The sequence below is a fragment of the Myiozetetes cayanensis genome, unplaced genomic scaffold (genome assembly GCF_022539395.1).
Source record: "Myiozetetes cayanensis isolate MyiCay16 unplaced genomic scaffold, myiCay2020 scf26, whole genome shotgun sequence".
Classification (NCBI taxonomy): Eukaryota; Metazoa; Chordata; class Aves; order Passeriformes; family Tyrannidae; genus Myiozetetes; species Myiozetetes cayanensis.
This window is the reverse complement of record NW_026087477.1, coordinates 7,966,238-7,989,924: the sequence shown is the minus strand read 5'-3', so window position 1 is coordinate 7,989,924 and position 23,687 is coordinate 7,966,238. Positions and strand designations below refer to the sequence as shown.

Here is a 23,687-nt window from a genome sequence, read left to right as displayed (position 1 = left end):
CCCAACCCTCCCCACTAACCCCTAACCCCCTCCCTCCACTCCCCCGGCCCCTCCCCGCCCTCCCTCCCCGGCCGTTCCCGGAGCGGCAGCGCCCCTGCCGGCCCGAGCGCACCGGGGCCGCGCCGGGGCCGGGAGGTCGCGAGGGTTGCGGGGGTCGGGGCTGGGGGCGCGGCCTCGGGGAGCACCTTCGGAGCTGAGAGCCTGGGGACACCGCCCCCCTGACACCCCCTCCCTCTGCCATCGTCCCTGCACCTACCGCTCCCTCTCCCCGTCACCGCATCACCGCTGCTTCCGCGGGCAGTGGGGACTTGCCTCCAGAGTCCCCCCGGCCCCAGCTCCAGGCGTTCCCGCTGGGCAGGACCCCCGACGTGCTGCCCACCTCACCAGCGAGCCTGGCATCTCTTCCTGCCGTCCCCAGCCCCAGCTGTGCCGGGGTGCCCTGCTCCCCATCCCAGCCACCATTGCCTCCTCTCCCCTCTGCTCGCTGACAGTTGGGGTCCTTTGCCTGCCCCGTGGCATCACCGTCCTATTCAGAGCCCAATGGGCTGCACCAACCACCGCCCAGGTGCTCAGTCGGGCTTTGGCTCCTCATCTCCTGGAAGCCTCAGCAGTCTGGGGAAGTCATTTCCTCAACTTCACGCTTCCCTCACGTCCTGCTCAGCCTCGACACCCAGAGCCCGAGTTGCATCCCCCAAACACACATTTAATCACTGACATATGTCCCTCATTTCAGGTGTCTGTCCTCTTCTCGGGAGAGACGAGTCTGGAGCAGTGCCAGGGCACCAGAGCAGCACTCCCGCCGCCCACAGTGCCCCAGGTGTCCCGTAGCGCTGCCGGTGCTCCCTGCCCCATGTCCCATGGCTGGGGGACTGTCCCTCTTTTCCTGCTCCTCGAGGGAGAAGGGACGCAGGTCTCGCACGCCTGGCTGCTCCCCGTGTCCCCGCGGGGCTGTCCCTGTCCCCGCTGTGCAGGTGGGCTCAGACCAGCATGTTCAGAGGCACCACCTACACTGTGCAGCATCTGCAGGAAAAATTCTTGTAGATCGACCACCTTCCAGCTTCTCTCGACTCGCCGGCAAAGAACGAACCGGCAGAGTGGTGGCAGCCGGGGCTCCCAGACAGAGTCTGGCAGGAGGGAGCGCTCAGAAGCGGCGGCGACGGAGCAACACTTGGGAACGTGTTCCTGTTGTGCAGATGGGGTGGGAAGTTCCCAGCGGAGATCCGACAGCTGAAAGCAACTGCAGAGGTGCTGCCCGGAGGAGGATTAAGGCTCCGAAGCAGCCCAAGGAGGGAAGGGAGCGGGAAAGCCCATCTCCTTGGCCCCGCTCCACCGCTGCCAGCTCAATGGCCCGATTGTCTGCCGGGACCAGATGCGCCGCTCCGGGCGGCGGCACAGAGGGGCTTTTCTGCTCCTCTCAATGACAGATCTGTGCCGTTCCCGTCGGGAAGGTCCCGCTGCGCCGCCCTGGCCCTTGCCAGATCCCCGGCAGCCGGGAACCTGCCGGCCGCGGGGCGCGGCGCGGAGAAGGACGCTCTGTGTGCCGGACACACGTGGCCTTTCCCGATTCCGCTGGAAATGTCAAAAGGGAATCGGACGCCGTCAGCCCGAGGGCCCTGCGGCGGGGAGAATGGAGCTGGGGTGGGGGCAGTGGAGAGATGGAAACAGTTGGAAATAACTTCCCAGGGAAAGACTGGAGCTGACTCACTGGTGGCTGTGCAGGGCAGGGAGGCATCCGCTGGGCAGGACATCCCCTCTTTGTCCTGAGGACTCAGCTGGGGTCTCTGCTGGGTGCTAGAGGAGAGAGCACAGAAGCAGAAGGGGTTTTGGGGCTAGTCTGTGCTCCCCATGTGCAGTCATCCCCATCCTGCTCTGCAAGGTGAAGGGACAAGCTGGAAATCAGTGCGTGAAGCTGAGCCCACATCACCCACCAGGTGATGGGGACAGCATTGTCCCCATGCAGGCCAGTGTCCCTGCCTCTTGCCGAGGGCTGGGGATCTCTGAGATTTGCTGGGGCTGCTGCCCCCGTGCAAGGGCATTTCCCACGGGGATGGGGCAGCATGAGGGAGCTCACCCTCCTGCGGGACCAAGGTCACAGGAGCTCACAGGGGCAGATGTCCCTCTTTCCAGGATCCACCCCATCTGGGGATAGTCAGTGTGGGCACCTGTTTTCGAAACCCGTTTCACAGCCCCCTGATTACAGGTGGGCATGAGAGTACAACCCAGAGCCCAGAAAGGAAAACAGCCATTTCAAAGGAGTGCAGTGTTTCAGTCAAGGTCACAAATTTTCAAGGCACCCCAGGCTGCAAACACTCCATAAGCAGCATGATCCCAGTACCTGGAATGTCCCAGACCTGGGAGTATCCCACTGAAGGGTCCCACCGGCGGTTGGGGTGTGTTTGTGGCCACGCAAGAGCAGGATGTGCCGGCCGTTGGGGCAGGTCCCCCCAGTGCTGCCGGCTGGGCTGGCCCGGGGCCAAAGCAAATCCCGGCTGTGGAAAGCCCGCACGGCATTTTCCTCAGCCCTGATAAGGCAGCCACAAAAAAAGCTGTCCTGGCCTTCCCTGGGCGGTGCCGTGCCAGGCACACCAGGGATTGCCCGAGATAAAAGCCCGCGCCCGCTGGGCTGCACTAAACGTCACCTGCGGCCGGCAAGATCAGAGGGAGCACGGGCAGGGATGGGGGACGAGGGCATCCTGCACCTGGATGAGGGCTGGTCTTACAGGGCCATACTGGGGATAAGAGGGTGCACAGGGTCACACACAGCAGAGGGATGTAGGGAGAGGTGGCCTGGGTCAGGATATCCCCAGGGAGAGGGTGACATTGAGGGTGTTCTGTGTTTGATGCAGCTGCCATGGCACGACCCTAAATTGGGTTCAAGGGGGTCTCCAGGAGGTGATGCATGGCAGGAGATGTCAAGGTGGGAGGCTGTTGGTGAGGGGTCTGTGGCTGTCCCGCTGTTGGGGTATGGCTTCCCCCAATGGCTTCAGCCTCCAAGCCAACCCCTTCCCTGCCAGCTTGGCAGGATCTGAGCACCATGTGGGCACCCACAGCCCCTCAGGGACCCTTCCCCAGGTCCTGCCAGCCCATGCACAGCTGGAGAGCTGGGGAAGCTGCTATAGCTCTGCTCTCAGGCTCTTTGTTTTGCTGCAGCATCCTGGGGAGGAAGGATCCAAGCAGAGAGGCGACAAGAGGAAACGAGCTTCCCGTTCACTCCCAAACCTGCAGGCAGAAAACAAGGACATCCTGCCGGGGCAGCTGGGCAGGGACGCTGAGCCTGCAGGAGGGCAGCGTGCTGGGCTGGGATATTGCTGGCACTGACACCCTTTCCCACAGGGACTGGGCCAGGCAGAGCCCCACAGCCTTTGCCTCTGTCCCCATAGCTGGGCCAGTCATTCGTGGGGCTGTGGAGGAGGTGGTGGAGCAGGGAATGAAGCTCGGGCAGACTTGGTGGAGCTGGAGCAAGAGGAGATGAACTCAGGCAGCCAGGAAATTACTGGAACACATCCCAGTGTCTGTTTTCCAGGTGCACCCTGAGCACGCACAGCTTCTCCCTGCCATGGGCCACCACTGGCCAGCCCGGACACCCTGGGCTTTGGAGCCCACTGCCCCAGAGAGCACCGAGATGCTCAGGGCTCCTGCTGCCCATGGAGGGGACCAGAGTGCCCAAGGGTTGGGGTCCCACTGCCCAGTGAACAAACAGAGTCATCTGGAGCCACAGCAAGTGGGATGGCTCATCCTGCAGCACACGGAGCTGCAGCCCTTCCCCATCAGCATCTTCAGTGGCATTTCTCGGGGTGTCTCCATCCAAGGGCCATCTGAATGACACAGAGTGACAGCAAACGTCTGCTCGCAGCCTGTCAAAAGCCTGGCCAAGTTCTGTGTGTGTTCTCATGTGCCGACACCACCCATTTCCTGTGCTGTGTGCGGAGGGACAGGGACACAGTGTGATCTGTCAGTCTGCAGACACCTCCAGCTCCTGGGGCTCTGTGCCCAGCACGCTGCAGAGAACCACCCAGCCATGCCGATGTGTGTCACAACACGTGCACACACACCCACACCCACACATCTCACCTTCCCAACTGCCTGATGGGGAACCTGAGGCACAATCACATGCACAGTCCTGCTAGAACTGGCAGAGAGCAAACAGAGAGCAAAACACAAGGAAAATAATTTTTTGAGTCCTTCTTTTGGACCATAAAAGCTTTTTAAAGTTTCTGATTCTATGAAAACTCATCAGCTCCCAGAGCTTTCTGCTCAGATGGATGCTCTCAGGAGGGTGAGGGCTGGTTTCCCTGGCCAGCATGAGAGAACAGTGTGCCAGGCCCTGCCACAATGCCATGAAAGTCTGCAGAGCCCCAGACAGTTGAAGGACAACATTCCAGCACCAGAAAACCATTGTTTTATGGCAAAACTGCCCCTACAGAAGCCTGACAAGCCACCCCACCATTCCGTGTAGGGTGATGAGAGAGATTCTGAATACAAGAGCTCGGTCCCAGGCTGTGGTAGTCCCTGCTCCTTAACTGCAGCCTTCCAGGACTGAATCTTCCACCCACACAGGTGCCAGCCCGAATACTCACAACCTCACTGCTGCACCTTGGCACCAGAGCCTGGCACAGGCACAGCTGGGACACTGGCACAGTTTTGACACAGGCACAGCCGGGACACTGACATAGTCGGGACACTGACATAGTCGGGACACTGACATAGTCGGGACACTGGCACAGTCGGGACACTGGCACAGCCGGGACACTGACATAGTCGGGACACTGGCACAGTCGGGACACTGGCACAGTCGGGACACTGGCAGCCACTGCCGCTTGCCCCCAAGCCTGGGTTTGGTTACAGTTACCAGGTACTGCTGGCCTGGGCAGGCAGGTGCCACAGCTCAGACCGGTCCTGGCTCAGCGTCCCTGGTCTGGGGTGAAGCCACCATGCCGGCTGCCAGCCGAGGGTTGGGAATTGCCTTGCTCTGTGCAGCCTCCAGGATGCAGTTGGGATTTACATGGGGTGTGAATACCAACCAGCCTGTGTGAGTTCTCTGGCCATGGCTTCATATTTGAGTGCCGCAGAGTTTCTTTAGAAAACAGTGAATATTAGAAACAAGGGCTGTCCCTTGGGTTTGATTCTTCTCAGTCACCAGGGCTTGAAGCCAGAGGGGTCTGAGCCCCACAGGGAACAACGCTTGTTCAAAGGCTGCTGTGAGTTTCAGCCTGGAAGTATCTCCAAGGTGCCACAGTTCTGTGCTCCAGCACTGTGTTCAAGCAGCCCCAGGGCTGTATTCCCTTGGGGGCACTGAGTGGTTTGAAGCCTCCCCACTGTTCCACGGCTCAGCACCAGTGCTGGGGTGACAGCATTTGTGTGAGCGAGGTCTGGCACCCGCAGAACTGTGGTGACATCACTTTCCCAAGCTCATGTTTCCTCAACTCCTCCTTTATGCTTTTAGTTCCCCTCGCAAGGAGGAAACTAGAATTGCTCCCTGGCAGTGGGTGACATATTTGTCAGATGTCCAGGAGCAGGAGTGAGGGACCTGGATGTGGGCCCTTCATGGAGCTCTGAGCCGGGACGCAGGGCACGAGCTCTGCAAGGCAGCTGGAGGGTGGGCTCTGGTGGGATCTGGCTCATCGTGCCAGACTTCACCTTTCCTGACCTGGACTGAGAAGGCGAGCTACTTAGTGCAGAGGACCCAACCAATTCCTTTGCCAAGCAGTCAGTGAAACGACAAGAGTAGAGCTATTCCAGACCTGCTGTGGAGACAGAATGAGGGCGTGAAATCACCAAGTTCATTACCACAGGATGCTGGGGAGGCCAAGTATGTAAATGGGTTGGAGAGGGATGAGGTCTGTCGGTGGAGGTAGATCCATTAGGGCTATTAAGGTACTTCCATCCGGATGCAAACTCTTTCTCAGGAAGTCCCCAGACTGCCAGCCGGCAGCTGGGAAGGACACTGGGAAGCACATCTTGTTTCTCCTGCTCTTCCCGTGAGTAGCGTTACAGAAGAGACAGACGTGGAAAAATACCTGGGGGGCTCAGGGTTGAAAAGGAAAGAAAAAGAAGCAAAAATCCTTCTCTGAGGGTTTCAGCGCTGAAAGGAGTTGGAGCAGTTAGTGAGGGCAAACTCAAAGGTGGGGAACAGCTGGGGTCCCTTGCGGGATGGGGAGAGCCCAGAGCTCGCGGCTGAAAGACCGGCACGGGAAGCAGGCGGGGAAGAAAGCTGGCAAGAAAAGGAGACAAACAGCCGCTGCTGGGACAGGGAGGGCTGCCAGGAACCCAGCGGGGCCAGGCCGGGGAGCCCAGCCAGGGCCAGCGGCACAGGGCTCCCGGCTATGGGTGGGACGAGGGCCGGCGGTGCGGGGGGCGGCTGTGCTGGGGGGAGCACAGTGGGGTTGGGAGCTGGACCCCAGCCACCCGCTGGTCCCCGGCCAGCAGCGGGGTTGAGCTCAGGGCAGAGGGTACCCCAGCGCTGGAGTGACGCGAAAGGATCCCCCTTTCCTCAGGGTCACCACCCCCGAGGAGGGCAGGTCAGGGAGTATCCTGTCCCCACAGGACTGGAGTAGGTGCACTCCATCCCCGGGATAGCCAGGCCGGGGGATTCCCCGGCCCTGGGGAGGCAGGGGCAGGGGACATCACCCTTCCTGGGCTCGCTGGGACAAAATACACGCCTTACGCAGAGTAACCAGAACAGGGGACCCGGGGGTGACAAGGGTTGGGGACACTCCCCTCACAGAGACACCCCTCCCCCCAGGTGACCGGAACGGGGGACATCCCACCCCGGGGGGCCACGGGGACAGCGACACCGCCACCCCGGAGGAGAAGGGGGCTAGCGGGGATGCCGCGGGGCGAGCGGCCGGAGGCGGTCCCCGTCCCGTCGGGCCTGGGGCCGGTCCCCGCCCGCCCCGCCCCGCCCCGCCCCGGCCGCTCCCGCTCCTGCTCCCGCCCGCCCTCGGCCCGGGGCTGCGGCGGCAGCGCTGCCCGGCGCGGCGGAGCAGCCCGAGAGCCCCGGGCCCGGGACGGCGGCCCGGCTGCAGCCCAGGAGCCCGGTGGCACGGTGAGAGGCGGCGGGGACCGGGCGGGACGGGACGGGCGGCGGCGGCGGGTCCGGCGGGGCGCGGGCTCGTCCTCGTGGCGGTCCCCGCAGGGCCCCGCACCCGCCGCCGCCCGGGGCCCGCCGAGGGCCGCTTCGGAGCCCCCGCGGCCGCGCCGGGACCGCACCGGGATGGGGCGGTCCCGGCATCCGCCGCCCCGAGGGCTCCGCCCGGGCGGCCCCGGCGGCGGGAGCGGGAGGGGAGCGGGGCTCCTGCCCGCACCCCGGGTGGGCCGGGCCGGGCTGGGACGCTCCCCGGCTGGCGGCGGCGGGGGCTCCCCGGGGGTCCCCTGGGCTTGGAGAGGGTGGGCGCCCCGACGTGAGGGTGCCTGGAGGGTGCACTGGGCACCCCAGGGGTGCTGGGGACCCGTAAGTTTGGGGATGCTGATGAACTTCCGCGGGGCTGGGGATTTTGGGGATTTCCTGGGGTCCTGGGGACATATTTGGGCTGCAGGTGCTGGGGGGCACCCCAGGGTCCTGGGGCTCCGCAGGGCTGAGGGTACTCTGGGCTCCCTGGAATTCTGGGAACACACAGGGTTGGGGTGTTGCAGGCTCCCTGGGTGCTGAGGACCTGCAGGGGTAGGGGTTCTGAGGGCTCTCCGGAGTCCTGAGGTCCCCACAGGACCTCGGGGCACCCTGGGTGCTGTGACCCCAAGCTGCTGCAGGTCCCTCTGGGGTGCTGGAAAGCACAGGGGTGCTGTGGGGTTTGGGGTGCCCCCTGTGTGCATGTGGAGAGCCCACCCTGGGGTTGTGCACGGTGCTGTGTGTGTACCCCAGCTGTGTACCCAGGGTGTGAATTTAAACCCTTCATCCCTGAGCCCCTCCTGGCAGCAGGGCGAGCCCAGACCGTCACTGCTGACCCTGTGTGTCATCAGCAGCCTCATGGAAATTGGGAAGTGCTGGTGGAAGGTGCTGGTGGGCAGCTGCCATGAGGGTGCAGGGCAAGGGGTTGATGATCTCTGGTGGAGCCGAAGGGACCCTGTAACACTATGGGTGTGAAGGGACACATAGAGCTGATCCCCACGTGGGTAAGTCTGTGTGTGGATTCTGTGCCTGTGGTGTGTGAGCTCTGAGGGCTGGAGCGGGTGCAGAGCCTGGGCAGCCCCTGTGGCCTCTCAGCCAAGCGGGCCGGTGATGACGACACTCCAGAAAAAACAGTCCAGCCCTAAAATTATGCTGCTGAGAAGATCGAGGTGTTTCCCTTTCCCTCCCTGGGTCAGCACTGGTGTACCCACCCACCAGGGATCCAGCTCCTCTGAAAGCAGCCCCAGCCTGGACAGCATGGCCAAGGTGGCCTCGGCAAGTGGGCAGAGGCTGTCACAGAGCACAGGCCCTCCCGTAGAGCCCCAAGCAGGGATGGGGATGGGACAGGGACGGGAAGGTGAGATGAGCCCCAGGCACCTCCTGCTGCATCCAGCCACAGCGCCAGCGGTGACACTGCAGGTGACGGGCACGTGTGACAGCTGGCTCCATGTGAGGAGCCCCAATCCCAGCAGGTTGCTGGCACTGGAGGAAGCTGTGTACTCACTCACTGGTTTCCCTTTAACTCTGGGACAGCCGCAGCCCCGAGGTTCGGCGCTTATCGCCTGCGCACAGCTCCGAGGGAAGCGTGCCTGGCTGAGATAAATCAAGTTGCTCTGGCCAGGGCTGCTCTGGACTCTGTTCTTCTCACATTCCTCATGACCTCAGCCTTCTGGCTCAGGAGGAGAGCCGGGGAGAGCCCTCCCTGTGTCCAGCCCCACTGTTGGAGCAGCCCAGGCTGCACTGCAGCGTGTGGCTGAGCTGGGCTGGGGGCTGCCGTAACTGCCCCTGGAGAGGGAAAGGGCCTGAAGAAGTCTGGAGCTGTAAGAACAGCTCTCCCAGGCCTGTCTCCTTCCAGCACAGGGGCTTGGGGACCCCAAGGGGAGATCACCCCTTAGACCATGAAGCTAAAGGTCCCAGGGGGCTGGCTGGGGCTGGGGCATGGAGACTGGATGGTACCTGGGCTGTGCCAAGGTGCCCAGCCTGCCCCATCCCTGACGTTTTTTATTGTAATTGAGCAGAGCAGCTCCAGTTTTGGCCCCAAGTTTCCCGAGTTGGCATTGGTACAACAGCACAAGGGGAGATACAGGTGTGAGCCCAGGGCAAAGCACAGCCCTGCCTCTGCAGCGTGGTTGGTTCCCTGCACATCCTCCTCCTCCTCTCACTGCCAAGCCTCCACACCAGTGCTCTGCTTGTAGCATCCCGCTTTTCTGTGGAAACACTGGGGCTAGAAACAACACTTTCCTTGCTTCTGAAGGAAGCTGGGATCATTCAAGGTCCCCTGTCTCTGACTCTGGGGGGTCTGTGTGCCCAGCCCCTTCAGCATCCAGTCCCAGTGCCCAGGGGAGTGGCTGAAGGTCAGCCTTTGGCACCAAAGTGGCTGGTATGATTGTCCCTGCCAAGACTTCAGCCCAGGTGGAGGTGGCTGCTCTGAGCAGTGCTGTAGTGGTGGCAGCTGGGCCTGGATGGTGCTGATGGGGGCTGGGCTGTAGGTGGGAGGCTCAGTCCCCTGGCACAGCTCATCCTTCTGGCTCCTATCCAGCCCCACGCCTCCCACCCAGCCCAGGGACAGTTTGCAGGGTTCAGGGGGTGTTTGCACGTCATGGGGTCCCTGACGTGGTTGGGAGCTGGCAGGTCCCATCACCTTGTTTCAGAGCTGGGTGAAGGCAGAAGCTTCTGTCCTGAGTCCAGCCCATCCTGTCACACCAAAAGGAATGGGGGTCAGGAGCAGTGGCAGGGTGTCCTCCACATTTGGGATGGGGTCGGCTGAAGGGGCCATGAGAGGTGGCAGGGGGACAAACAGCCTGTCCCTGGCTCAGTGGAGGGGACAGCAGGGCAGTGCTGGTGCAAAGGGCACCTTTGCTGCTGGAGTGGTGCAGGAGGCCTCCAGGCCTCGGCAGAGGAGGCTTTTCCTGTCCCCAGGCAGGACAATACCCGGCCGGGTGGCGGAAGGGAGCTGCCGGCCACTTCCTCCGACTAAACGCACCCGCTGGCTCCGGCTCCTGTTGCTCTCTCTTCCTCCCGTTTGATTTACAGCGTGCGTGGAGCCTGGCGGGAAGTTTGTGCTGGCCCCAGCACTGTTTAATTACCTGCAGCAAGGGCTGTGCGGGGGAGGAATTTCTTCCCAGGGTGGGAGGGATTAGAGGAGGTGGGGAATGTGTGGACCCTCTCGGGCACCAAGCCAGCAGCATGGATGCCACGTGGTGGATGCCAGCATGGAGCCAGGATGCTCCCAAGGGAGGTGGAATGGGTGCTGGCTCAAAGCTGGGATGATCCCAGAGAAGGTGAAAGTTGGGATGTGCTTCGGCTGTGGATGGGTTGGCAGAGGGGTGGGAGAGCCCCAGAATCCATCCTGGTGGGGAGCATCTCATCCCTGCCTGGTTGGGCTCAGCCCCAACCCTGTGCCCTGGGCTGAGGGTGGGAGGGTGCCACAGTGCCCACCCAGCCCAAGCCTGGCCCGGCACTGCCACAGCTGCTCCACTGGCTCCGTGCAGTCGGGGCGAGCTGTGGGGTGGCAGCCACAGCCAGGGCTGGGGAGTGGCAGCTACATCAGCATGAGCGGCAGGTGCAAGCTAGGGGCTGTCACATCATCCCCAAGATGGGACCTGTGGCAGGGCCAGCCACAGTGTCTCTGCTAGAGAAGCCAGGGGGGCTTCTCCTCTCATGGGCAGAGGATCTGGGGATGAATGTGGGTGTTTCTGTGCAGGCAAGGACAGATCCCGTGCCTTTCCCTCTGCAGCACTGAGCCTCAGTTTCCCTGAGGGCTGTGCCCAAGCTGCCATTCCTCTGCAGCATTCCTCCTCCCTGCTTTCTTCCGAAAATAGTCTGGTGCCAAATGCTTTGCCCACCAACAGCTGCTCAGCCGCACGGCCACCTGTGCCCTGCGGGCAGGGCCACCATGTCCCCAGCACCCAGGGACCCTGATGCTGCTGCACAGCAGCAGTGGATGCTCTCAGGGTGCTGTTTGCCCCATCCAGCTCCCACCAGGATCACTTCCCACCTGGGCCCCAGCACCCAGATGCTGCCAAATGTTGCAGCAGATCCCAGCTGAATGCTCACAGCTGGCGGCACCCCCAGCCATGAGCTCACCTCTGGACTGCAGCCGCATCCCACTGGCTCTCCTCCAGCGTGCCCGTGCCTGGGCACGGGAAAACCAGGGTCCTGGGAAAACCAGGCTCCTATTTCAGTCCCGCCTGCCTTATCCCACATTATGGACAGGGAAAATCAGCCAGGTCCCTCCCAGGGGTCACCAGAGGAGGGGATGGGCAGCGTGGGGCACCCTGGGCAGTGAGGATGGACATCCCACCCAGTACCGATGGGTGCTGGCAGCTGCCCACAGTCACGTAGCTTTGCCAAAGCATCGGTTCCCTTTACCCAGACCAAACACCCCTCTGAGAATTGCACCTGTACAGGCTTCAGCCCCGTTTTTTTCCTGGCCTGCTCCCACCATGCATCTGAGCTCTGGCTCGTGACTCTGCGCCCTCGGAGCTGGCAGTGGGGCCGTCCCAGCCGGGCCGTGGAGCATTCCTTAAATGTACAAACAATCCCGGTCCCGCAGGCAGCACCGCGCTTGCCCGGCCGCGGCTCCAGCACCAGCCCCGCAGCCCCGGCGCTGGGGGAGGCGAGGGGGGCCTGGTGGATGGCGGGGGGCGGCCCTGGGGCACTCCCCAGACAGGGGGCACAGGGGTGTGGCCTCCTGGGACCCACCACCCCCCGGGTCACAGGATTGGGTTGGATGTGGCCTCATTGTTGTTGCAGGTTGATGGTCCCCTGGTCAGCAGCATCCTGGGGAGAAGATGGCTCAGCCGGCACCCCTGAACCAGAACCTCCCAGGTAAAGGAACTGGGGTCATCACCGGGTAGAGACAGGAGGAGGAGCAGGAGTGGGGGACAGGGCTGAGCTGTCACATCCCATACCAAGAGAGTTCCTCACCCCAGCACCAACCCCAGCACAGAGTGGGATTCCTGTGACATCCTATGGCACCAAGGGTGTTGGGGACACGCACATTGCACATCACGGAGGGGAGGGGCCTGCAGGCAGCAGATTCCAGTATAACCCAGTGGGAAAAGCCTTCCTGTCTCCACCAGGTCCCTGCCTAACCGTCCCTGCTCCTCTTACAGATCTTGGGGGCCCGTTCTTGTACCGGGACCAGGATGACGGGGAGAAGAGCTCGTACTCCGTGGAAACCCCCTATGGCTTCCTGCTGGACCTGGATTTCCTGAAATACGTCGATGACATTGAAAGTGGCCAAACACTCAAGAAAGTGCCGCTGCCTCGCAGGGCGAAAGGGGCCCGTCTGCCGCCCAGCGCCCTGCGCAGCCCCAGCAGCCACACCAGCGCCTGGACCTCCACCGAGTCCCTCACCTCCACAGCCAGCGAGGAGGGCAGGACCGCGCTGCTGCTGTCCCCACATGGCCGGGCACCCCTGGAGCCCCTGAGCAAGCCAACCTCCCACCCCGTCTCGCCACCACCGGTGCGGCTGCTCCCACCCCCCACCCGCAAGTGCCTCGTGCGAAACCCACGGGTGGAGAAGACCTTGCTGGAGACGAGCAGGAGGCTGGAGCAGGAGCAGGGCCACTTGCAGGATATGGGTGGTCCCCCCCGTGGTGGCCCACCGGGTACCCTGAGCCAGCCGCCCCGCTGGGTGCCGGTGGGCGCCGAGGGGCAGGGGGGCTGGGGACGGGTGAGCCCCGGCAGCTCCGGGCGCAGCACCCCGGCGGCGGGGCTCGGCACGGCCCCGCTGCAGCACGTGCGGGAGCAGATGGCCGCGGCCCTGCGGCAGCTCCGGGACCTGGAGGAGCAGGTGAAAACCATCCCCCTCCTGGAGACGCAGATCTGCGAGCTAAAGAGGGAGAAGGCGAAGCTGCTGGAGAAGCTGTCGGCAGAGCCTGGCGAGGCATTGGACCACCCCCCCGGCTCTGAGGCAGGGACAGGGGGTGAGGAACCGCCCCGATCAGGGCTGGAGAGCGAAGTGGAGCCAGCGAAGGGGCGAGCGAGCAAGATTGCGGAGCTGAGGAAGCTGACGGAGAAGCTGGCAGTGCCAGAGCGGGGAGCCAGGGCTTGGCCAGGCAGGAGCCCCAGGGTGGCCGAGAGGCCGTGCCGCTCCGTGGCGGTGGGCGAGGACCGGGCCATGACAGACGCTGTCTTCTACTACCGGTCGCAGCAGGAGGGCGGTGACGCGCTGGACGGCGGGGCACGGGAGCGCAGGGATGCGGCTGTCTGGGTGCTGGAGTCATCGCTGGGGCTGGCCAGCGAGGCAGAGCGGGAGCTGGAGCTGCTGCAGCAGACGGTGGGGCACCAGAAGGAGGTGATTGCTCTGATGGAGGGGCACCTGCAGGAGGCCACGCGTGAGCTGGAGGAGCTGCGGCTGGAGGTGTGCGCCCGGCGGCCCCGCGGGCTGGTGGACAAGGAGGTGACAGCCAAGCCGCAGGTGGCCGAGGCACTGGTGGAGGCCACGGTAGCAACACAGAGCCGGGCAGCTGGTGACCCCCCTGATACAGCGGAGGCGGGCGTGGAGTGCTGCCCCCCGACCTCCTGTGTCGGGGTGAGCTGCCGCCCCGACGGGCGGGACGTGGCGGTCGGGCCTGACTCGGCCTCCGGCTGCGATGACAAGGGCAGCCAGACCGATGTGGGGAGCATTGCCCTGGTGGGAGCAGAGCAGGAGCCTGGAGCAGGCAAGGAGACAGAGCCTGGAGTGGGCAATGGCCCGAGCAGCCCCTTGGAGCAGGGCACAGGAGCAGCGGAGGGGACATGCCCAGGCAGCCTGGCCCCCAGGCCAGCTGTGCTGGACACCACACACAGCAGCCAGGACCTGTCCCCAGCACGGCACAGTGGAGCCACCCCAAGCCCTGCGACCGGTGAGTCAGTGCCCCAGATGACAACAGGGTTGGGTTGGGATGTGTCTGTGGGAAGGGAGAGGATGGCCCTGTTGGGGACAGTGCCTGCAGGGCCAACGCTACCTGCAGCTGCCCATGTTCCCTTCCATACCCACCCTGGGGTCTGATGGGTTTGGGGTGCTTGGCCAGCCTCAAGGAGAGACTATTTACAAGAGCATGTAGTGACAGGACAAGGGGGAATGGTTTCAAACTGACAGAGACTACATTTAGATTAGATACTAGTGAAGAATTCTTCCCTGTGAGGGTGGGGAGGCCCTGGCACAGATTGCTGAGGGAAACTGTGGATGCCCCATGCCTGGAAGTGTCCAAGGCCCAGGTTGGAGGGGCTTGGAGCAACCTGGTCTAGTGGAAGGTGTCCCTGCCCATGGCAGGGGAGTTGGAACAAGATGATCTTTAAAGTCCCTTCCAAGCCAAACCATTTTGTAATTCTAAGATTCTAAGATTCTTGCTCACTGGCCCCTGCCATCCACCTCTTTGCCCACAGGAGCCCTGAAGTCCATCATGAAGAAGCGGGATGGTCCCCCCCGGAGCGAGGCAGAGGGCAGCAAGAAGAGCCTGCAGTTTGTGGGCGTGCTGAACGGGGAGTACGTGCTGAGGGGGCTCCTGCAACCCCCACAAGCCAGTCCTGGCCCCGGCATCCCCATCCTGGGCTGGGGGCACTGACAGTGGCAGGGCCTGGAGGGGACCAGCCAAGTGCTGTGTGGCCACCCAGCATTCTCACTCTGTGCAGGTATGAGAGCACATCCAGTGAGGAGGAAGAGGAAGAAGGTGACAGCTCCTCTGAGAAGGTTTTGGCCGACAGCTCCGACAGCTCAGAGCAGGGAGACACCGAAACCTCGGAGGAGGAGGCCGGGGAGGACACGCGTGAGCCAGGGCAGGAGTGTCAGGGGACTGACGTGGCCCTGACAGAGCTGCCCGAGGTGAAGGAGAAGTAAGTGCTGATGGGAAAGGCTCCCTGGCCCAGCACAGCTGTGGAGCCATGGGCTGGCACTGGCCCTGCTGGCCTGGGGCATCTGCCATGGCTTCGATGCAGCCGATGGAAAAAACACATTCAGCTCCTGCAGAAACCATTCAGCTGGAAACAATGCTTCCAGCTTCTTGGGTCTGCTGAGGAAAGGACAAGAGGCCCCAGATGCCTCTTTGCTGCAGAAGATAGTTTGGAGGGGGACAAAAAAAACCAACAATCCTCAATGGCATTTCTCAACAAAAGGAAAAAAATTGGCCTAAGAATGGGTAAACCGTGCCTGAGCACATCCGTATAAGGCTCCATTCTGCAGAGGTTTGCAGAGGCTGAAGCTGCCAGGCTGCAGCCACCGGGCTGGAGGTTGTGCCCTGGGGAGCTTGTGGAGGCTCACAGGCACTGGGGAGCTCCACAGGGGCACTCGGGGTGCCCCACCCCAAGGGTTTGGTGGGGTGATGCAGACCTCTACACGAGATGCCCCCCTACTCTCCCCAGGTTCGAGCTGAGCCCCAGGATGCGAGAGGCCTGTCTCATCGTCAAGACCCACCTGGGCCACCCCGGTGCCACCAAGAGCAAAGAGGTGGTGAGTGAGGTGCTGGGGTGGCTCACCCTGCCCCTGCCAGCATCCCCCCAGGGCTGGCCCTCCCCAGAGAAGAGTCAGCAAAACCTGGCTCAGCACTTTACCCCCAGTACAGCCCTTTGCTCCAGGCTTTGTCCCAGATACCCCAAAACCTTTGCGGACTCAGCTCAGGCCATCCCAACATGGGTCCTGACTTCACCCAGCCCCCTCTGGAGCAGGGATTCTGCTCCCCACAGGGCCACTGGTGTGGGGTGGGTGCAGGGTGGCCCATGCAGAGCTCAGCCCCTCTGTGCCCACAGCTGGCCAGCAGCAGCCTGGTCCTGCAGGAGTGGTTCCGTCTGTCCAGCCAGAAGTCGTCCGTCCCCGACACTGTTGCCAACCACCTCCTGGCGTTTGCTGAGCTCTCACCAGCCCTCCTGGCCCACGTGGTGAACCTGGCAGATGGGAACGGCAACACGGCCCTGCACTACAGCGTCTCCCACTCCAACTTCCACATCGTGCGGCTGCTGCTGGACACGGGTCAGTGCCCCCAGCCCAGGCCACGGCCCACTTGGCCTGCCAGGCACAGGGGGAAGGTGCTGGGGTGGAGGGACAGGGAGAACTGCCCAGGGCTGTGTCCATGCATAGGTAGGGGGGTGAGAGCCTGGATTTCATGGGGGTCCCACCAGCAGTTCTGTACCCAGGGGGCTGTGGGATGGCTCACAGCACCCAGGCAGGGCGGGAGTGAGGCACATGGCTTGGTCCACCAGCCCTCCAGCATCCTGAGCCCCCTCTGCCCACCCCTGCAGGGATCTGTAACGTGGACCACCAGAACAAGGCCGGCTACACTGCCCTCATGCTGGCAGCGCTGGCGGCTGTCGAGCAGGAGAACGACATGAACGTGGTCCGGAGGCTCTTCAGCATGGGCAACGTCAACGCCAAGGCCAGCCAGGTTGGCACGGGCTGGGGGCCACCACATCCCACCCCTCTGCCCACACCCCCACGCAGCTGCCAGAGCCACGCTCAGCTCTTCCAGGGGCAGGACAGTGGCGCTAAAACATGGAGGGCTCAGGGCACGAGTGGGTGGCACAGCAGGGGCAGGGCTGGCCTGGCAGTGTCCCTTCCCCGCAGGCTGGCCAGACGGCGCTGATGCTGGCTGTGAGCCACGGCCGGCAGGAGATGGTGGAGGCCCTGCTGGCCTGCGGGGCCGACGTGAACCTGCAGGACGAGGAGGGCTCCACGGCGCTGATGTGCGCCTGCGAGCACGGCCGTGTGGAGACCGTGAGGCTGCTGCTGGCCCAGCCCACCTGCAACGTCTCCATCGTGGACAGCGTAAGGCTCTGCCGCCGGGCCCGGGCAGCCCCACGCCATGTCCTGTCCCCACACCCCTTCCCACGTGCTCTCCCTTCCTTCCCAGGATGGGAACAACGCCGTGGCCATCGCGCTGGAGGCCGGTCACAGCGACATCGCCGCGCTCCTCCACGCCCACCTCCATGGCACAAAGGCTCAGCTGCCCGTGAGTACCACACCACTGCCCCAGCTCCTGCCACCCCCTACACACAGGTGGGCAGGTCACCCCAGGCCCGTGGCACAGGTGAGGGTCTCCAGGAAGGGGTTGCAGGAGCAAGGGCAGAGCATTCCAGGTGCCACAGGCTCAGAATAGCCCTGCTGGCCCTGACCAGGAGTCACTGGAGGGGTCGGTGACATTTTGTGACTGCTCTCTCTGCAGCAGGGGGCACCACCGACAGCCACCAGGAGCCCTGGGAGTCCAAAGAAACCAAATTAGAGCGACCTTGGGATCCAGCCAGCGGCCACCACCAGCATTGGGCTGTGATTCGTGTCCCCTCACCTGCCACCCCTCTGTGCCAAATTGCTCTCTGCAGCTTTAGTCCTGTCACTAGCGCTGTCCCTGGGCCTCCCTCGCCCGTCTCCACCCACACGTGGCCACCTTGCTGCACCAAGTGACAGGAGCCAAGCATCGTGACCTCGGGATGGGACATGCAGGGAGCAGAAGTCACCCCATCCCCTCTGCTCCCTGCCATGACCACTGGAGCTGCGCTGCCTCCGAGCCCTCTGCGAGGAGGGAACAGCAGAGAACGAACCCAGCAGAACCAGGCCCTGGTTTGTGCTCTCTGGCAGCCCCAAGGCGGCAGCAGTGCTGGTGACACAGAGCCAGGAGGGCGAGTGACGGCTCCTGACCCTGAGCAGGGTCGCAGTGCTGTGCAGGACATTGGGACAGCTGGTCAACGCTGCCTTGGACGTGGGCTGGGAGCACTTCCAGACTGACATACTTGCTGCCCTTCTTTTCTGGCATTTCCTTTCCTGTCCGAAATCTGTTTTTCTTTTTTTTTCTAGCACATGCACACAAAGCAAAAAAATTATATTGCTTGGCCAAAGGATGGAGTTCCACATGAAATCACTTGGGATTTGATTTGTTCAACGGGAGCAAAACCTCTGAGCAGTTGGGGCTGCAGCCAAGTGACAGAAGGGGCTGAGGGCCAAGGATGTGTTTGGGGACTGAGCCTGCCCAGCTAATACCCCACACGGGGTCCTTCTCCGAAGGGAAGGAAAGCAATTGCCTCCTAAACATTTCCCCCTTTAACCAGTCCCACAGACTATGCAAACAGCCAGAGCCCACAGCCCAGTCCCTCTCTGCCCACTTTCCCAAAGGGGAGCAGAGAGCTGAGGACAGTGTCACGAAAAACAGATGGGCCAGAAGAGCTCAGAGCACACAGGCAGGGCCTGTGGAGGGGAACACGAATGTCAGAGAACATGTGTGTCTGTGCAAGTGTGAGTACCGTGTGGGGTGGGAACAGGGTAAGGACAAGGACCGGGACGAGAAAGGGTTTTGCATGGGAAGGCAGCTCTGAGCCCTTCACAAAGGTAACGTGTCACAGCCCCCATTCCTGCTCCTTGGCCCAGCCTCCCCCGACCACTCCTGCCCCTGCTCTGAGCTGGGAAATGTCCCCCCAAAAAACTGTAAACCTCCTCCCCAAATTCCCTCTGGGCTCCACACTGCTGCCCTCTGTGTGGGCCCATCTCAGCTTTGCACTGGAGTTATACACAGCGCTCACTGCCACTCTAATACACTACTCTGTTTACTGCTATTTTAATACTGGTGTTTATTTTTAAGATATAAATAAAATTTAAAGTTATTTTGAAATATTACAGTGACCATCAGCTGTCTCCTGCCTCCTCGTCATGATAAAGCCCCCAAGAGCTGCAGCCCCCACTCTGAGCTGGTGCCCCCACATTCCAAGTCATTCCCTTAAAGTTTCTGCACTGACCACATCCCTCAGCGTGGTTTTCTTCCCACAGAGCTGTCCCAGGCAGGTGCAGGAACAAGCAGGAGGAGGGAGCAGCCATAGCCCTTCCCCACCCCTGGTTCTCTGTGGTGCTACATCATTAAGGGCAATCACCAGACTGAGTGTGGGGATGCAAATCACCTCCCTCCTCACCTGGACAGGGACCAGGCTGACCCCACAGGGACACAGCTCTGAGCCATCCCCACTACAAAGTTCCCCTCTGTCTGGCTGCAACTCACAGCTGGTGGTTCCTGTCCCAGTCACCCAGCAGTCAGGGCTGGCAGGGCCGGAGCAAACGCTCTTGGGTCACTGCTGAGGCTGTGAGGGAACAAACAGCAGCCAGAGATGTAAACTCTGAGGACTTCTGGCACTCAGGGCCAGTTCTGAGCTCTGCTCAGAGCACAGCCTCGTGTGATGCTCTAAAACTGAGCAACAGCATGAGCACATTGACAAGGGCTTTCTCCAGGGCACAAAATTCACCTCAGGCTGCCCATGAGCTACCCAGGGCACAGCTAACACCTGTAGAAAAAAATCCCACAAATACTCTCAAACACCAGCCCTACAGCAGTCATCACTGCCTGCTCCAGTTCAGCAATTTGCACACCTGTCCCAACAGTGCTCTGCTCAGCTTTAGGACACCCAGCCCCTCAGTCCCACTGCCACTGAACTGCCCCAGTCATGCTCAGGACACTGCAGGACAAAGAACACTCACATCAGAGATCACTGAACAGGAACTGCAGACCTGACTTGGCTTAAACACACCACAAACCAGGACCAGTCTAAGCCAATGGAAAACACCAGTCCTTAAAAAACAGCCCTCGAGCCAGAACAGTTTTCAGGCTCATTCCTTAATTTTTCAGCCACACTTTTGCTTCATGTAATCTCCTAAAGCAATACAGCTCACTAGCTGATCTTGTGGTGGAGGGGAAAGCTGAAGAAAGTGAGGTAGAGGAGTCAGTAAATCCAAGGGGAGAGAGAAGCACTTGCTCTCTGCATGTAACTGACAGGAAGGACAGCAAGGAGGTGTATTTATAGCAGCACTCAGAGAACAGCTTACTAAGGACAGACAGACAGACAGAAGCAGCAGGCTGTTGCTTTGCAAGCTGGTACCAAGCTTGATTTCCAACTTGTGATTAAATTCCACTGAGATCCCGTTAAGTTTCTGGCACCACTTCACTATTACATACAGAAAATCCCTTACCAGGAAGGTCAGGACCAAGGCTGCTGTAATCAAAACACGATTATTTTTGTTGTGACAGGTCAATAAAGATGCAATAACGCAGTCACGTTACAAGGAAGGCATTATGTGTAACCCCAGCAACAAGCAGGGCGTGCTGCTGTCCCTGCTGAGCCCGAGGAAAGCCGCAGGTACGAGATAGAGCTCCCAGGCGCTCGCTGAGTGAGACCCGGGCACGGGACTACTGGAAAAACCCTTTATTGCAACGGCAACACCACCACGCTCCTCCCCACCCCCGAGGCTCCATCCCGGCGGACGATCAGGGCCGGTCGCCAGGCTCCATCCCCCGGGACGGGCGCTCGGGCCGGTCCCGCTCAGCGCAGCCGCCGGGCCTCGCGCTCCGACTCCAGCAGGGTGAGAACGTCCCCCTCTCGCACCGGGCCCTTCACGTTGCGGATGATGGAGCGGCTCGTGTCGTCCATGAACTCAACGCGCACCTGCAGGGGCGGCACCGCGTCAGCCCTGCCGGGCCCAGCCCCCGCACCCTAACCCGGCCCGGCCCGCTCACCTGCGTGCACTGCCCCTGGGACCCGGTCCGGCCCAGCACCTTGGTGACCTGCGGGGACAGAGCGGAGGGTCAGCGCGGCCGCCCCGGCCCCCTCACTCCCACCCCGGTCCCCTCATTCCCACCCCGGCCCCCTCACTCCCACCCCGGCCCTCACTCCCACCCCGGTCCCCTCACGCCCACCCCGGTCCCCTCACGCCCCCACGGCCCGCTCACACCCCCTGACCCCTCACCCCACCCTGGCCAGCTTGATGGGCTGCACGCGGCTCGTGTCCATGGCGGCTCCGGGGCGCGGAAAGGGGCAGGGCTCTCCCGCGCCGCTTTATATAGCGCCGAGTCTCGCGAGACCCGGCGCGCCCCGCGCGCGCTCCCGGCGCCCCCCGCGGCGCTGCCCTTCAGGGCGGCCCAAGATGGCGACGGCGACGCGGATCATCCAGCGGCTGCGGAACTTCCTGGCGGGGGTGAGGAGAGCGCCGGGCCGGGCGGGCTGAGACGGGTCCCGGTCCCTGCCCGTGCCCCGACCCCTGCTCTGCGGGGCGCCGCGCTGCGCCCCCGGCTCTGCGGAGCCCCCGGCGCAGCGCCCCGCCTGAGCCGCTCCGGCCTTGCCTTGCAGCGGGACCTCCAGGCGAAGCTGCATCTGCGCTACGGGGAGATCTCCAAGAGGTGCCGGGGCCGGGCCGGGCGGCGGGCGGGGCGCGGAGCGAGGCCGGGGCGCCGCCGCTGATGCTCGCAATGCTCTCTGCCCAGGACGCAGCCGCCGCCGCGGCTCCCGGTGGGCCCCAGCCACAAGTTCGCCGATAACTATTACTGTGGCCGGGACGGGCGCCGCGAGTCGCTGCCGCCCGTGGTGGTGGTGGCGGCGCAGAAGACTCTGGCTGCAGGGGCACAGCCCGGCAGGTAGGTCTGGCCTGGGCGGTGCTGCCGCTGCTGAGCGGGGTCAACCCTCATTTACACCAGGAACGCGGTGCGGAGTTACCCAGGTTGGTAGGTGAACGTGGAACTAATTGTGTCCGTATCTGCTTGTAAATAAACGAGGTGGCAGGAAGTTCAGTTACTCTGCTCTGGAGTACTTGTGTCCAGCTCTGGGGCATCCAAGAAAGATGTAGATATACTGGACAAGTCCAGAGGAGGCCACAATGATGCATCAAAGGCTGGAGCCCCTCTGCTCTGGAGCCAGGCTGGGAGAGCTGGGGGGTTCAACTGGAGAAGCTCCAGGGAGACCTGAGACCCCTTGCAGGGCCTAAAGGGGCTTCAGGAGAGCTGGAGAGGGACTGGGGACAAGGAATGGAGGGACAGGACACAGGGGAATGGCTTCCCACTGCCAGAGAGCAGGGTTAGATGGGAGACTGGGAAGGAATTCCTGCCTGTGAGGGTGGGGAGGCCCTGGCACAGGTTTCTCAGAGCAGCTGTGGCTGCCCCTGGATCCCTGGAAGTGTCCAAGGCCAGGTTGGATGGGGCTTGGAGCCACCTGGGCTAGTGGAAGGTTGTCCCTGCCTGTGGACATCATCAATGTCCCTTCCAACCCAAACCATTCTGGGACTGTGACCAACAGACTTCTCCAGGACTATTCCAATCTGGACTGATTAAATCTGAGTGTGATTTCCATAGAGTTGCTAAAGCCTCTCCTCTCTCTTCCTTGCTCTACCCCAGTTCAGGCTCTGCAGTGACAACAGCACAGAAAAAAGCAGTGACACCAGGACCACCACTTAGGAAGTGGGAGATTTCCAAGGACCAGCCCTACCTGTGAGCAGGGAGTGAGCCAAGGCTGCGGGATGGGCTCAGGTGCTTCCAGAGCAGCTCCAGTGGGGAGTCTGTGGTGGATTTGGCTTCAGGAGTGCTGCAGGGAGCTGATACCTTACTAATAAATGTATTTAAAACTGTGACTACACCCCTTCCCTACTTTGTGTGTTCTGTTTGAGTTATTCAAGTTACTGCCCTTTAATGCCCGTGTAAGGTTTGACTGGAACAGCGACACAGCACAGAAGTTTGAGCGCAGGCTGGGGGGGTTTGTGAGCTGCAGACGAGATGCCAGTGAAGGGCAGAGCTGAGTAAAGCACAGCCTTGCCCACCGGGCCTGCTGATGCTCTGATTGGGAAGGAAGAGACAATTTGAGCAGCCTGTGACACTCTCCCCGCAGTCCCCTCGTCCTGCTGCAGCCACACACTGCTCGGGGGCTGAGCTGCTCGCAGGGGCTGAGCATGGGCCGGCCCCTCCCCGGGGACAGTGGATCACGGGCCACCGCGCTGCTGATGGTTTTCCAGGGAACCACGGGACAGGGCGGCTGTTCCCAGAGCGGGGAGGGGGCTCACCCGGGCAGGGGCAGCTCCGTGTGCCGCGCTGAGGCGGTGCCGGGCCGGGGGCAGTGCCGGGAGCGGGGCCCGGGTCGGGCAGGGGGTCAGTGCCGGGAGCGGTGCCCGGGCCGGGCAGGGGGGCAGTGCCGGGAGCGGGGCCGGGCCGGACCGGGCCGGGGGCAGAGCCGGGAGCGGTGCCGGGCCGGACCGGGCCGGGGGCAGAGCCGGGAGCGGTGCCCGGACCGGGCAGGGGGCAGTGCCGGGAGCAGGGCCAGGGGGCAGTGCCGGAGCGGGGCCGGGCCGGACCGGGCCGGGGGCAGAGCCGGGAGCGGTGCCCGGGCCGGGCAGGGGGCAGTGCCGGGAGCGGGGCCGGGCAGGGCCTGTCTTGCCCCGGAGATCCCTCCGGCCCCGATCACGTGACACCGCACCGTGGTCCCGCCCCCCGCGCTAGGGCCCCGCCCCTCCGCCCACCCCATTGGTTGGTGGTGGCCGGACCCGAGCGCACGCGCTCTGCCTCTGCAGCGGCGGGAGCCCCCTCGGTGCGGAGCCGCTCGGTGCGGGCCCGCGGCATGGCCGGGCCGGGGCTGCCGGGGCTGGCGCTGGTGCTCGCGGTGCTGCTGCCGCTGCCGCCGCCGGGGCTGCCGCTGCCGCCGGAGAGCGGTGAGTCGGGGGAGCGGCCGGGCGGGCGGCGCCCATTGGCTCCCCGCGCACGCCCTTGGCTCTCATTGGCCGGTGCCCTCGCGCGCGCTGTGCGGTGTGGGGGGGTGTGCGGGGGGTTCCCCTCAGCCCCCCCATCCCCTCAGCCACCCCATCCCCTCAGCCCCCATCCCC

The 23,687-nt window shown here is 62.9% G+C and overlaps 3 protein-coding genes across 7 annotated transcripts; 2 read left to right on the top strand and 1 right to left on the bottom strand.

The window, feature by feature from the left end:
• The first annotated feature begins 5,884 nt into the window (after window positions 1–5,884).
• KANK3 (KN motif and ankyrin repeat domains 3) lies at window positions 5,885–18,692 on the top strand. Of its 4 annotated transcripts, none has more exons than XM_050321377.1 (11): window positions 6,940–7,045; window positions 11,861–11,935; window positions 12,223–13,959; window positions 14,483–14,582; window positions 14,729–14,929; window positions 15,455–15,542; window positions 15,839–16,058; window positions 16,328–16,470; window positions 16,650–16,850; window positions 16,936–17,034; window positions 17,251–18,692. In XM_050321377.1, the coding sequence occupies exons 2-11, from the start codon at window positions 11,899–11,901 to the stop codon at window positions 17,302–17,304; spliced, it is 2,880 nt and encodes a 959-aa protein (XP_050177334.1). In that variant the 5' UTR covers window positions 6,940–7,045; window positions 11,861–11,898; the 3' UTR covers window positions 17,305–18,692. The 4 variants fall into 4 exon arrangements, with proteins under 4 accessions (XP_050177332.1, XP_050177334.1, XP_050177333.1 ...); XM_050321376.1 differs by having other exon boundaries at window positions 17,248–18,692; XM_050321375.1 differs by lacking the exons at window positions 6,940–7,045; window positions 17,251–18,692 and adding an exon at window positions 5,885–5,978 and having other exon boundaries at window positions 16,936–17,181.
• Window positions 18,693–20,242: 1,550 nt separating this feature from the next.
• On the bottom strand, window positions 20,243–20,910 carry RPS28 (ribosomal protein S28). Its single transcript, XM_050321493.1, has 3 exons — window positions 20,804–20,910; window positions 20,569–20,616; window positions 20,243–20,497 (listed from the first exon to the last, which is right to left on the bottom strand). The coding sequence occupies exons 1-3, from the start codon at window positions 20,840–20,842 to the stop codon at window positions 20,375–20,377; spliced, it is 210 nt and encodes a 69-aa protein (XP_050177450.1). The 5' UTR covers window positions 20,843–20,910; the 3' UTR covers window positions 20,243–20,374.
• A 5-nt stretch (window positions 20,911–20,915) lies between these two features.
• On the top strand, window positions 20,916–22,453 carry NDUFA7 (NADH:ubiquinone oxidoreductase subunit A7). Of its 2 annotated transcripts, none has more exons than XR_007629693.1 (4): window positions 20,916–21,026; window positions 21,179–21,228; window positions 21,313–21,545; window positions 22,216–22,453. XR_007629693.1 is itself a non-coding variant. In XM_050321492.1 (4 exons), the coding sequence occupies exons 1-4, from the start codon at window positions 20,976–20,978 to the stop codon at window positions 22,310–22,312; spliced, it is 348 nt and encodes a 115-aa protein (XP_050177449.1). In that variant the 5' UTR covers window positions 20,919–20,975; the 3' UTR covers window positions 22,313–22,453. The 2 variants fall into 2 exon arrangements, 1 of the variants encoding a protein (XP_050177449.1); XM_050321492.1 differs by having other exon boundaries at window positions 20,919–21,026; window positions 21,313–21,462.
• Window positions 22,454–23,687: the final 1,234 nt, after the last annotated feature.